The sequence below is a fragment of the Aquarana catesbeiana genome, linkage group LG05 (assembly GCF_042186555.1).
Source record: "Aquarana catesbeiana isolate 2022-GZ linkage group LG05, ASM4218655v1, whole genome shotgun sequence".
Taxonomy (NCBI): Eukaryota; Metazoa; Chordata; class Amphibia; order Anura; family Ranidae; genus Aquarana; species Aquarana catesbeiana.
The window spans coordinates 535,060,689-535,075,427 of NC_133328.1; the positions used below are offsets into that span (position 1 = coordinate 535,060,689).

A 14,739-nucleotide genomic window follows, 5' to 3' on the forward strand; every position below is an offset into this window, starting at 1 on the left:
CAATGGGGTCGCACTGCAACAGGGTGCCAAAACACAGTGGCCACAACTGCAAGCCATTAAAAACAAAAAACAGGCCTCAGTGGCTCCTCCTAGACGCCTACCAATTGCTGATATACCGCCCTTGGAGAAGCGATCCACTGCAGTTCACTTTTTAGAGGGCAGTAAGCATTACCTCCTGTCTAAAAGAGCCCTTACTGCCCTTTGATAAAATTTCCACTTGCAACAGCAGCATATGCACTTCAGAACCCAGCGACATGCTGCAAGAAGACCCCTGCTATCCATGTGAGCGGCAGATTGATAAGCTCCTGCCAAGTCACAGGTAGAGTAAGGCAATCAGTAGGAAATACAATCTTTGCTGATAGAACAGATCTAGCTGTGACTCTGTGGGGGGCATATTGGACTGTTGCTCGTGCACAGGTAGCAGCAATCCTCTCTTCAGCGTGTTGCTGGGGTGTGAAGTATATCTACTGCTTTTGCAGGTGAAAATATTATCAAAGGACATTTCCACATTTACTAATATTTTTGCCCGATCCATCTATTCATCTATGGCATATAACCTTAGGCTTCAGTTAGGCTTTGACAGAATTTTACAGATATATATTTTAAGTAAACTACTAACTTTGCCAGGCTACAATACTGAAATATTCAGAATAAGACTGCCAGCAGCTTTAAGTCATAAATGAATGTGCTTGTCACAGTTTCTTACTGACCAGTGAAAGTATGTCATATAGTGAAGATGTTATCACAGAAGTGTACCTGCTGTGCCTGGAGCCGGTGCTGTAGCTGGAGCCTTAACTGGTTCTGCACAATTCCAGTGGGCCTCATTGTAGGCCGTGCCTGCATGCGCAGCATACCGTAGTTTGGACGCTGGCCCATAGGGTGGAAATTTGGATCAGGCATCTGAGCATAGCTGTTCTGAGGCATCTGCCCTTGGGTTGCATATGCATGGTTATAGAGAGGCGCTTTCTGATCCATCATTAGGTTTGAATCTTGATTAAGAAACGAATCTGGATCAATGGCCTGACTCTGAGAAAAGAAAAGAGAATAACGTGTTCATAACTTAAAGAGGACAGTTTAAGGAAAAAACAACATTATCACCATATAATATAGATTATTGACATACCAATGTAAAGGGAATTGTGGAGAAGAAAAAAAAAAAAAAATAGGTACATTATAACAACCTGTGTGATTTATGCCTCAGGCTGCATTCACACAGACTAGGCCAGAACGAATTGTAGTGGCAGGAACCAGATTCCTGCTGCAGCTCTTATTGGCTAGGTGCAGCTGCCAGCCCCGTTCACTATAATGGTAGATCGCTGGCAGCCACATCTATTCGCTGCTGTCTGCACAGCCAGTGATCACCGCAGGTAATCGATGGCTGTGTAGAGAGCCGCAAATAGCTGCAGGCTTCCAGCGACCTACCATTATAGTGAACGGGGCTGGCGGACGCACCTAACCAATAAGAGCTACAGCAGGAATCCGATTTCTGCCACTACAATTTGCACCAGGGCTAAATTGCTGGTTTGAATGTAGCCTAACAATATTTCTGAAACAAGAACAAGACAGGAATTGCACTTATTAATGAGGTCTGAGCAAAATCAAATAGTGGAAGCTCCAGAATACCTGCACACATGAATGTGCACCACACCTGCCCCATACAGTGGCATAAGCTCCTTTGCTATGTATTTCATTCTTTTTTTTTTTTTTTTTTTTTTTTGTGTATGGACATTGTTACAGCTATAGCAGTTATTAGTGACTCACAGGAATACAGATTTACAATCCCACCATCTCTGGTCACCTGTCTGCCCAGACTGATGGAAAAAAAAACTTGGTTTCTCTTGTGTCCTCTGTCCTGGACATAACAATCCAGGCTACTGCCATTGAAGATACATTAATGAGGCGGTTGGCATTTTATTCATGTACTCACTGGGCAGCTACTGTACTAGCAAACACCTCAACTGCCCAGGCTTCCTTGGGACTCTCACAGAATTTTCCAACAATCCTAGAGTCCTGTGGATCAGGTCTGTGTTCCAGAGCTGAGTGCTGGAGTGCAGTGGAGTGGAGTGGAATGGAGTTCCAGCACCCGTCTCCAGCTCTATGCATGACGTGACTGCGGCGGAGTGATCTCCTGCTCAACAGAGTCTCTATAGTCCTGACAGGAACAGTAGCATAAAAAGCAGCAGTACAGGACATACAATTCTATGGAAAGTTGTCCACTGACTGCAATGTTATCCCCCCACTGGGCACTACTGCTCCTCCACAACCACCCGGGCACTATTGTGCCTCCTCACCTCCACTGGGTACTATTGCTCCTTCCCATTCTACACTGGGCATTACTGCTTCCCCCTCCTCCGCTGGGCATGGCTATTTCCCCCCACCCTTTGTTTTAAAGTTGTCCCCTACCACTTCCTGGGCACTAGTGTTTCACCACTGGGAACTACTGCCCCCCTTCCCCTGAGAACTACACCCTGGGTGTGTTTGGGGTCATGCACCCACACAGATGTCACACATTGGGAGCAGCGGCTGTGTCCCAATTGACAGCTATGGGATTGCCTACACAGGGATGCATCCCTATGCGGGTATACATGGCCCTCACATGTGGCATCATACGTCCCATGTGAAGAAGGCATTTTTGCTAACTGGTAATTAACTGAAAAGACTGAATTTTGCAGCTGTATTCATAATTTGGTTTCTTTAAAGCTCACCTCCTTTTCATGTGTGTTGCTTTTTGTTTTTTTCACCAACTCAGAAAGGTTTAAGGATAGTTAAAAATTTCAATGGCACACTACAAAATAAACATACCTGACTGACTAGCTCTGGGATTCCAAGTGCTCTGTCAAGCTCCTCTAAGCCATCAAAATTTCTCAGTGCCATGTACAGCTGATCCAGAAGATTTCCCTCTTCTGTTGGAGATTCAGATGAAGGAGGCTGACAAAGCAACTCTTCAGGCGAACCGAACTGTTGTCTGGAAAAACAACAATTTATTACAGTCTATTAATATTAAAATAAACACAGATACATAGAAAGGACTTATAAGCCTTGTTGAGTCCTTATACTGCTCATGACTTAAGCAGGATATACACGCATACATTTTTTTAAAATTCAACCAGCGAAAAAAAAAAAAAAAACTCACACAAGTGATGTGGATGCAGGGATTTTCCATGCTACGCTATTATATTCTGACAGTGAGGACTCCCCACCTCTCCCCATCAGAATACACTGATCAGTGCTACAGCCATTGGCTGCACGCGCTGATTGAATGCTGGTTTTCCAGCAGGACCATTCAGTTCAAACATGTATACCCAGCTTTAGGGCAACATTCTACCACTCTAGGGCAGAAGCAAATTAAGATCCTTTACCTGCTCTGATTGTTGAAAGAGGCTTGATCAATAGACAGAATACTGTCAGGCCAGGGTGCTGTTTGGTTGGGAGGTGCCTGTTGCTGGGTATATGGACCTCCAGTCATGTTCATATCCAGCTCAGAAGCTCCTAAAAAGTAAATGTGGACAGTTACAATACACAGCTTCCAATCCAGAAAAGAACAATACATGGCAATTTCTAATAAGACAACCCATATCAATAGGCCAAATAGACCAGAGCAGAAAAACCATGTTTGTACTGCCAAAAGCAGTCGCAGCCTACAAGTCTCCATGCAGACAATATTTAAAATTAACTAGGGCATGTAAGGCCACAATAAATACTCAACAAGTGTCAATATAGTGGTACGCAAGCAGCATTAAGCATCAACTAAAAAGCCACTTATTTGGTTTGCTTGGGCTATCATAAACATACTAAGTAGAAAAAAAAACAAAAAAACAAAAAAACAGAAAACGAAAACCTTGCCTTATAAATTTATATAAGGTTTAGTAAACCACAGAAATCGCACAGCCTAATCCAGCTTACCCATATTCATAACATTCGATTGCATCATAGGCCTTGGACATGTCTGACTATTGGGTCTCATAGGCATATTGGAGGTGGGGCTGCGAATCATGCCCTGCATGGGCCGGCTCATACTTGTGGTTGGACAGGTTGCCCTGACTCCTGAGGCCGGTGATCCCCATTCTGATTGTAAAGATGGTCTAGGAGCATTACCACCCATCATTCCTGAAAGACAGCATATTTTAAAATCTCATTAAATTGGTTATCAACAGGAGCAAGTACAGGAAAAAGCAGAAATAACATACACTAAAAGTGGCTGAAGACAAAGGTTCCTGATCACTTTGTTTTAGCAGCCAACATTCTATGAATCACACTAAAGCATATCTCAATACTAATACTGGAGAGCCAGTCATGTTCATATCCACATTCCCCACAGTGGCAGGCACCGAGCACACTTCCCCAAAGTAGCAAGCCCCGCCCACAGTGGCAGGCCCCACCCACATATCTCACAGTGCAGGACCCGCACACATGTCCCCACAATGGCAGGTCCTACCTACAATTTCCAATAGTCACAGGCTTTGCCAACATTTCCAATAGTGACTGGCCCGAATAATGACGGGCCCCGCCCACATTTCCAAGTGACAGGCCCCATCCACATTTTTAAATGATCATTCCCGTCTACAATCCAACACCCTAACAGTGCTACTTGACAGACTAACAAGCTTTAAACCTAATGCCCGATTATCTGACAGATTAACATTAGAAGACTTCATATGTACACATTTCAAAGTTTACCACCAACCAGGTGAAATGAAACCTACCAGGACTACCGCTGCGCACACCTCCCTGCCCTCCCAGCATGGATTGGTTGTTCATCATCCCAGAGGGCTGCATGGTGGAGAATGGGCTGGTATTCCTCATTGGTTGGAAGGATCCTGCAGTGGTCTGGTTCTGTAAATTGATTTCTAGTGGTACATTCTGGTTTGGTAATATTCTCCCAAGTGGTAGCTGTGCTGCACGAGGGTTACTGAACACTGCACAAACAAAAACAGGAAAAAGCTTAGATCATCATTATCTGTTAAGTAGGCAGTCTTGTTTTAACAGAAGAACCAAACATGAGTACCAAAAGTATTAGGCCCCTTTCACACTGCTGCGACTTAAAGTCGCACAATTTTCCCACGATTTTGCGGATACGATTTCAGAGAATGCCTGTGTAAACTTGAGGTCTATGGACCTCAACTCGCATGAAAGTCAGACCAAAGTAATACAGGGACTACTTTGAAGTCGGCACGACTAAGTCGCACATATATGAATGGTTATCATGGGGAATGACTTGTCATGCGACTTTGCAGTCCCAAGTCGCAGGACAAGTCGTATAAGTGTGAAAGGGGCCTAAAACTGCAAAATCACCCCAGAAGTGTATGCTGCATTGGGGCATCAATTTTTGTATGCTGCTTTTATAAGACCACAAGAACACACAGCTTCTAATGAATGAATGTCATATGTAGTAATCTGTGGACCCAAAAAAATTAAAGCAGACCTATACTTTCCTTTTTTAGCAATGTGATGTCCTGGAGTTCCCTGCCGGCCGCTGACATCTTCCAGGTATCAATCCCTGCTCACTTCCAGTGATCGGGTTGTAATGACGTTACTCCCGCGTGTGAGCAGGAGTCCAGTCATCTCAGCAAGTAAAAAAACTTTAATGCAGAAGAGACATAACATGTCCCTTCTGCATTGAAAATCCTGCCTTGCAATTGTTCGTTTCTCCACTTCCACTTTAATTAAATACCAGGGTCCAAATCCTGGGAGTGTACATCTTTAACGTGATTTATATCAGCTCTAGTGTTTCAACCTTTCCTCTAGCTGTGGAAAGGTGGCAAATGGCAGAGCATCCTAAATTCAGGCTTCTGTACATCAGGGATCATCTAAAAAAAACAACATGTGCAGTGTGGTGTCTGCTCTTCATATGTTATGGAAAATATAGGCTGTCATGATAGGTTCTCCTTTAGGTATAAGTATGAAAGCCAGGGGACCCCATAATAATCTTGTATTAGGGCCCCACCATTTAGATTTAGGCTCCCCTTTTTACATTAAGATCCCCAAGCTGACTCACTTATTCCTCATGTATGTGGCAGCAGAATATCTATGTCTGCAGCCCCAGCAGTAGAAAGCAGCCGCTATGCGTTTGAGAATTCTGTGAACCATCACCTGATGTAATTACATTGATACAGATCACAGTAGCAATGGCAGTTAAAGATGGTCAAACCAAGTCTTGTACTTGCAGCCACTGACCTGTGACCTAGGTAAAATATCTTTTTTCCATACCTGCTGAATGATCTATGCTGTAATGGACAGCACAACACTGGCAACCCATATAAAGAATTTTGGCTTATGAATACACTGACTATAAAAAAAAAAAAAAGTTAACTGCAGAGCAATAATGAGAACTTCTGAAAGTTATGAGTCCTTGTGACCACACACAGAGGTTTTCTAAAAATCTTGGTAGTTCTTCAGGCAGTGCGATGAATATGTGCCAAATATAGAGTACAGTAAAGGCAGTTGTAATTCCATGTGGCACACTAATAAAAGGTGGACAAACAGACTTCTTCCTTGGCCACCCTTACACATCAACAAAAGAAGTGCAATTACACAGCTCGTGTGCTCAGCCAGCAGTTTCCCAGCTGCCATCCAGGTCTCTGGGCATGCAGCAGGGGGCGCTGGTTGTTTATACTGAAGAATTTCTTTAGAGCAAAACAGAAAACAAGCTTTTGATTGTTGCAGAGGTGATCAGGAAAAGGAAATCCTTACATGAAGGTCTGTGACTTACTAGTCTGCTGCATCCGGAGGACTCTCTGCCGCTGTACTCCAGGAGGTAGAGCTGTGCCATTATCACCAGCGATCTGCATCAGGTCATTGATGATAGCTTGCTTATCAACAGAGTTGGCATCAGGCCGAGTGTCTGGATAACTCAGCTGGTTCATCTGGCTGTTCTGCAAGTCATCCAGAATCTCATCCAAGTTGTCCAAGTCAGAACTGCCGGACAAAAGCTATAAAAAGACAAAAGCAAGTGTAATAAATGTTACTTGTAAAATGTCTCACATATAACAAATCATACAGGTTTCTAGGGTAGGAATATGAGGTCTTTACACTTAAGGCTGCTGAACAATTCCATATAATAATGTCGGAATACTTTGTTGAATAATGGCTTTTTAAATCAATACACACAAGATCATTTAAAGGAACAGTTCCTTTAAAAGTGCCATTTTACATTCACTTAATGCGGGTTTGAAATTGTGTGACTTCATTTGAAATCGCACAATTTCAAAGATGCATTTCAGTGCAACTTGGCTGACATCTGTGCGGCTTCATCCACAGATGTCTATGCAAGTCGCACCTTAAATTGTCAAAAGTAGTGCAGGAACTACTTTTTCAAATCGGTGCAGCACCGCAAAGTCAGAGTCGCTCCTACTTGAATAGTTCCATTGCCAACAATAGGGTGCGACTTGTCATGCAATTTTGACCTGTCAAATCGCATCCGTGTGAACTGGGGCTTGGTTTGGACAGTACCAAGTTGGATCACACTTTGTGGCTTCTTTCATCTGTGGGACATTTAATGGTGAAAGACATTTTAGCGTCAAACCCAGGACTGCCTACTGGACACAAATATACCAGAGAAATTTTACCTTAATTTTGGGATATTTCACAATTTTAAAGGGTGCATTCACACCTGCGAAAGCTTCCGCACGGCGATTAGGATGTAAGAACCCCAGCAGTGGCTCCCATAATAAGTTGAAGGCTGTCCCATTGAAAGCAAACTGTGCAGTAGGAGAGTAAAGAAGGGCTAACATTTCAAAAGCTTCCTGCTGAATTGGCTGAAATGTGTGCCATGGGTGGCCCTTTCTGTACCACCTGGCTTGACAAACTGCCATTGAAAAAGCAAAGAAGCTGGATGGAAAATTGTTGACTGAACAGTGACTGCATCCAATCTGAAGCAATCTCTGTTCAGATATTTAGACAGCTGCGGTTGATGTGGCTTTCAGAATAAAATATCCGGTAGTGTATGAAGAAATCCATTTGATTTCTCTGTTTAAGCCTGCTGACCAAAAGGGCAACATCTATTTATGCATGGCTAGAGTACCCTATGAAGGCACAGGAGGTAGGTCAAGTAAATAACAGGACAAAAAAAGAAAAAAAAAAAAACACAAAGTCAACATTAATTTACAGCGGAAATACCAGTCTTAGTTAAACTGACCCTTTAATCCATATCAGCTAACAGGTACTTTAAGTTTTACAATATTCCACAGACTGAAAAATCAGTTTAAATCGTAAAAAACCTAAACACCATCCATGTCTTCTATATGCACAATTCTAGCTCTGGTGGCAGTTACTGTCCATTTTCTGCTACCTGTGTGTTCCTGCAAGTCGCAGCTTTTTTATGCTCCTCTGAGATATACAAAGCGAGGATGTTGTTGTATTACTATATTACCAGTAAAATGCAGCAGTCTTATGCTAGGTTTGTAATCCATGACAGCAGAAGGCTCAGGGTTAAACTGATAGCATTTGTTACCCAACAGAATAAAATGCACACTTTCAGCACATGTTCAGTTTATTTGTCTGGTATTGTGAAGAAACGCAACTTGTTTCAAAAGTTTCTCTTTCCAATTATCTAATAAGTGGCAATGACAGCAAGTTAAACATATTAGTTAGAAGTACAAGATCTTTGAATGTTCATCAGGGGCGACTTGTCAGGCGACTTAGTCACCTGACAAGTTGCGCTCCGTTCTGTACTATGGAACCATTCTAATAGGAACGACTCAAGTTGCTATGACTTAGAAAAAAGTTCCTGTACTACCTTGGGACGCCTTCAGGGCGACTTGCATTGACTTCTATACAGAAGTCATTTTGCAAGCTGGCTCTGAAGTCATGTGCAGATAGCCTTGCAAAGTCGCTCTGCAAGTTGGGCTGCCCCTGTGTGAACCGGCACTAAATATTGGGGTTCATATTCCAATTAGATACAGTTGTCAGTCTAATACCAGTCTTGACAGTTGCAACAGATCTGAGTATTACAATTTTGATCATCTTGGATGACAGAGTAGAAGTTAGTTGCGCTTGTGGACTTGTTCTGTAATGTTGAAGACCCTTCGCAGCTCATCCATGTAGCTTCTTCTGGTCAGCTTGGATAACCTGTAAACGTCTCCAAACAAGTCCACTTACTATGAGCTATACCTAGACCTGGATAAATGAGTAAACAGATCCCCCAAAATTGACATGTCTCCGTTCTAAATTTTCTTCCATCTTGTGATATGATGTGAACCTAAATAGACTTGGGTGTGAGTGGATTGCCCTGCCATAGAAATAGGTGGCCTAAGGGAAGCTAGTACCATGTTGCCATCTGCTTAACAGAACCATATATTATATTGTATGTATGTATGTATGTATGTATGTATGTATGTATGTATATATATATATATTTTACACACATACACACACATATTCATTTATGTTTATATATGCCATTTGCATCCCGGTGTTTTAGTGAACCCGGTAGGTACAGTGTCCAAACCCACTTCCTGCAGCCTTTCAAAATCTCCTGCAGGCTGCAGCTGGACGGGGCTGAATGCTGCTCCTGTGCCCTCCTGGGTGAAATGCTGGGATGTATGCTGTGCAGTTATAAGCTCTGAATGCAGGGGGCCTTTAGTAGGTAAAGCCGCAGTAACATGCTTTGGAGGTTCCAAACAGATTCTGAATGCACAGAATGTTATTTGGTCTAAACACAGCTAAACTAACATCACCCGAATGCAGGTAAATGCTGAGTTTCAGGCCCCATTGACACCTGGGCGTTTTGGGATCACAGCGACTCTGCACACGATCTCAAAGTGCACTGCAACCTAAAAATGCATGTTCACATGCCATTATTTTCAATGGCATCTAAAACACGCTGTGATTTTGCCACAATTGTCACTTTATCGCCAGGCAATCCTGGCAAATTGCATCATGTGAAGTTTGTCGCCCAAAAGAAGCTTCTATTCCTTTTTACTACAATCGCTGCAAAATCGCACCACGTTTTAGGTGGCATTGAAAGTAGTGGCGCCTGAACCTACCTTTTAAGATTGTAGGGCATTTTGAGATCGTGGGCAGAATCGCAGTAAATCTGCTGCAATCCCAAAACGCCCAGGTGTGAACGGGGACTGAATGACGATTGAAAAATGATTACTTGCCTTTACATGCTTTTAGAAAGGTCCTCTAAGATGCAGATTTGACACTGCTAGTGTGAATGAGGCCTCAGGGGAGCTGAACTCAAAGCTGTGCCAAAAAAAGGCATGCAGAGGACAAAGAAATAGTCTCCAGTATATTCAGGGGTCTCTCTGCAGCGGATCTTTCCCTCTTACTGACATGTACTATGCGGCTAATTTACCAAAGAATTAGAGAACGATTCACTTTGATTATGTGAAAAGCAAATCCCTGCTTACTTCTTTAATCTGCACATAACTGGACAACTGAGGTGAATATTCACACTATTTATTGTGCAAGCATAGTCAACAGCTTTAGTAAATCAGCTTCTGTGTTGAGGCGGCCATCTTGGTAGAGGCAGAGTTTTGTGTTCCAATGTCAAAATCTCCAGCAAAGACAACAGCGAGCATTAGAGCAGTGAAATCACCAAATTTCACTCCAAATCTGCTGACACCGGCAGTGCCTTCGATCTCACACTGCACATACATACTAGGATGAGGACGTAGAAAATATTGGGAGTCACACACCATTTTAAATTCTTCATATTGTTTTATTCCAAGCCAAAGTGAATGCATACATTCTGTTTTCACCCAACACACCACACTCTCCAGACACGTTTCACCCCTAAGGACTTGATGACAGGGATTACAGTAAGATGAGAATGTAGTCACAGGAGTACCCAGGCACACTCATATCAGTATGTGCTGTTCTCACGAGGCCCCGCCACTGTGAAAATGTAGGAGAAAATGGAACAGGATTCACCTTAAGGCTTCATTCGAGGTTCTCTAATCTAGACTATTGTTTCTGAGCAGAGAAAGCTGTATTTTTGGCGCCCTCTAAATTCAGTAAATCTTGGGGCCTGGAGCTTGAAGGCTTTAAAGGTTCTTGGGTGGAACCTTCAAATCCTGTGTCCAGGACTTACAGGACAGCCTGTGTGAGTACACAGGTGTGCAGGGTCGTTATATACTCAAGACTGTGGATAGCTCAGTGCTCCCATGTTGGAGACAGGAGGTCTCACCCAGGGGTCAAGAGACAGCTCTTGTCTCAGGAGTCAGGTAGGCTCCTATCGGGGTGTCAGGAGAACCCCTATCCAGAGGCCAGGTGTAGGCATTTAGCAGAGCGCTGCAACTAAAGGCTGAGAGCACCGAGAGTACCAGGAGAGTTCAACAATACAATCAGAGGAACAGGTAAGAAGAGAAGTAGGGCTCCTGAGAAGGGAGGCAGGCTCTGCATTTTTAGTTGACTGTTGTTGATAATGAAGGAAACCCCTACGTGGGCAACTGATATTTATGTAAACTATTCCGTTCTGTTAAATAAAAGTGGCCTGCAACACCCTAAAAGGCAGCTAACTCACTGGAAAACGCATCTGCCACATAAATATAATCACCCAAACACCACATTTTTGGTCCAAGCAGACAGTATGGGGGGGGGTTAAGCTGGCCATACATTATACAATTTTCTTGTTCAATTTCCTTTAGATTTACCTTCAGTTATGTAGTACAAGGGCCTGCTTAATTGCATACAAATTGAAAGTGTTTAGGTTTGACCTCCTATTATATGGTTTTGGTAAATCTAAAGGAAAAAATTGTATGATGTATGGCCAGCCTTACTAAAGCCAGAGAGTGCAAAATCTGGTGCAGCTTTGCAATTTTTAAAGCAACACAATAAGTGGGTTATTTGCCTGTGGCCCTGCTTTAACACTTCATGGGCATCACATAAAACACAATAAACTATGCACATTGTTAACCTTCGATGGTACAGAGGCACACGGAGATGAAGACTAGATGGAAGCAGAGAGATCTCTCTATCCTAGCTGTGATGTGCCAGGGAGATGGCACCTATCTGAAGCACTGACGTCAGCAAGTCACACACAGCTTTTCATGAGAACACGGCATCTGATGAGGAGGAGAAGAAAATATTGGGATGTGCAGCATCTAGGTCATCCAGGGACAGGTATTCAACCACAAGACACACGGAGGTGACAAACGATTACAATTAATGTGCCCCAGATCTCATAATAAGAGAAGAAGGGACATGGCCAGCAAATCAAGAGCCGTATGATGAAGAGGCAGCATGAATAACTCTGACTCACTTAAACACCTAGCATCACATTTCCATTCATAAATCTAATCCTGACATGGGCCTGGAGGCATGGCGCACTACTGCGGCGGTACAGGAAGCGTTAACAGTGGCAATCTGCCTCCTCTGTGTAAGCTTTTCTTGGCTCTGCCCTTGGATAAACAGTGAACCTGCTAAACAGCAAGAAGTCTTTTTAAAACACAACCAGCTGTAATCTGGACCGCCCAGTCCAAGTAACGTCTCTCAATTAAACAGACGCACAAAGCCCACAATGACTGCATGAAATGCAAAAGAAACAGCCAAGTGGTCCAGATGGCATTGCAGCCCCCATATCACCCAAACATTATTTTTGTCACATAAGGAGAAATCATCATTACAGCTTAATCATACAAAACAGCTTAAAATTACTGCAAAGCTCACAGCTAAACAGAACGACAGATAGGAGAACAACAACACGGCATTATCTACACCTAAATCAGGGAAGACGGATATTTCATAGCATATCACACAGAAAACAGCCAAGCCACAGAATTCCAATTCTCTGACATTGTTAGTCAAAATACAACTATCATTTTTTAAGGTCTGACCTATTGCTCTCTATGAATAAATAGCCATTTAACAACCAAAATTGTATATATCCGCTTTACTCCATACTTGAAATAAACCCGCTCTGTGGGAGCCTCTACTGCAAGGGTTAAATGCATGTTAAGACTAGGGGCCTGGCTCCAGAAGGCTTCTTCCATCCATGCAACTGGGTCCACTGCTGTTGTCTCTTTAAGGTGCTCTTATCCATGGTCACACACCCACCTCCTCCACATATAATGCCCTGCATTGTACATGGTGATCCACAGACTAAACTGGCCAGAGCAGCGAGTATGGCTAAATAATACCTCTTCAGATACCCCTAGAAATATTGGCCATTTAACCATTGCAGCGCTGGGGTTGCCCACTGCAAGGGTTTTTTTTTTTTTTTCAACAATCCCAGGAGTTCAGCCTTAAAGAGCATTAACCTGTCTGCTGGGATTTGTCCAGCCCTGAATATATAATATGTCCAATGTCAATTTTATTTTTGCATTCTGTGTCCAATTGAAGAGATTTCCCTTCACTTCTTGCCAAGCAGGAAGTAGGAGGAAATTCCTCCATAGTGAGGAAGTCACTGGTCGTCGACAGAACTCTGGTGACAACTCAAAATTTGGTATTTCCTTTACTTTCAGTTATAACAGTAAACATGGCAAATAAAGGATGAATCCCCCTAACGAGGGCACAGACAGCACTAAAAACCTGACCCAAATCCTTCTGTACTCTTATCCAAAACTGAAAAAAAAATAAATACATTTTGCTCTTAGTGCTGGTTATATGCACTTGCTAGTTGCTACTGATGTACTGTGTCCCAAAACTTCAAGCTGAACCTAATATCACATTACATGTAATAGTCTGTAGAATGATATGTGGCATCCCCTGCATGTTTTTCTCATATGAACACACCGTCTGAAAGAACCAGTGCTGTTTATTAAAGCTCCCCCATTAGAAGGTTGACACAAGGTATTTTTATTAACATGGATTATTTGCACTTTTTATTTTTTAACCTAAAATTGTTTTTCATTTAACTAAAGTCAAAAGTGACACATTTAAATGTAACAGCAGGCCAAACCGAGAGGACCACATTTTCAAGGAGGCCGCACTGTCTTCTGAGGGCCACAACTACCCAAGAACAGAAAGACACTGATGGCACTTTGGAAGTGGCAGAAAAAAAAAAAGAAAAAAGTAGAACATGCTGCATTTTTTCTGCATAGAACTGTAATCGAACGCAGCCGAAATACATCAAAGAAGCGCATTCGGATTGTGTTTCTGTGGCAAGAACTGGTCCTAAAATCATATTTCTACTAGCAGGCAAAATGCAAAGATTTTCACCTTGCTTATAACAATCTTTTCCCATCACATACTGCATTGTATGAAAGTACTGCATTCTGCATTTTGGGGTGTGTTGCTCTGCATTAAAAATCATGGAATAGGTTTCTTCCAAAAGGCAGAAAACACACAACCACATATACTGCCGACTGTCTTATATAGTAAGAATGAGCCCAAACCCAGGATGTGCTGGGTGTATTGGGACGATATCATTTTCTGAATTATTTCCACTGATACAAGCTAGAATCATGTAAACTAGAACTTTAAATTTCCTTAACTCCTGAAAAGCAAGTCAGCTCCCTAGACCCATTAAGATCCAGGCAGCTAATATGGTCCCCATCAAGACACGATGCTCAGTTAGTGGATGATAGTGTTTGGCCTCATTAAGGAAATGGCTATCCATTCTAGAGGGAAACAGAACATCTCTGCAATGCCTGCTGTAGGAAAACTGTACAGAGAACAAAAAGAGGAAGACGATGGTTAAAAGAAAGAAAGTACAGAGATACTTCATAGAGAACAAAACTAAAGCCTAGTACACACAGGCCGGAATATCGGGGTGCATCGGTTGGTGCAAAAGAAACCAACTGACATTTGGCCCGTGTGTATGACAGCTGGTCCGACAGAAGTCGGCCAGATTCG

General features: G+C 42.8%; 1 protein-coding gene across 1 annotated transcript in view; it reads right to left on the bottom strand.

Moving 5' to 3' along the window:
- Positions 1 to 14,739, bottom strand: part of NCOA2 (nuclear receptor coactivator 2) — a gene marked incomplete in the record, with an annotated part of 371,591 nt that overhangs the window by 35,315 nt on the left and 321,537 nt on the right. The window contains 6 exon segments of the mRNA XM_073631781.1: positions 757 to 1,026; positions 2,803 to 2,965; positions 3,360 to 3,489; positions 3,904 to 4,107; positions 4,704 to 4,916; positions 6,710 to 6,929. Coding sequence (XP_073487882.1) covers positions 757 to 1,026; positions 2,803 to 2,965; positions 3,360 to 3,489; positions 3,904 to 4,107; positions 4,704 to 4,916; positions 6,710 to 6,929 — 1,200 coding nt within the window.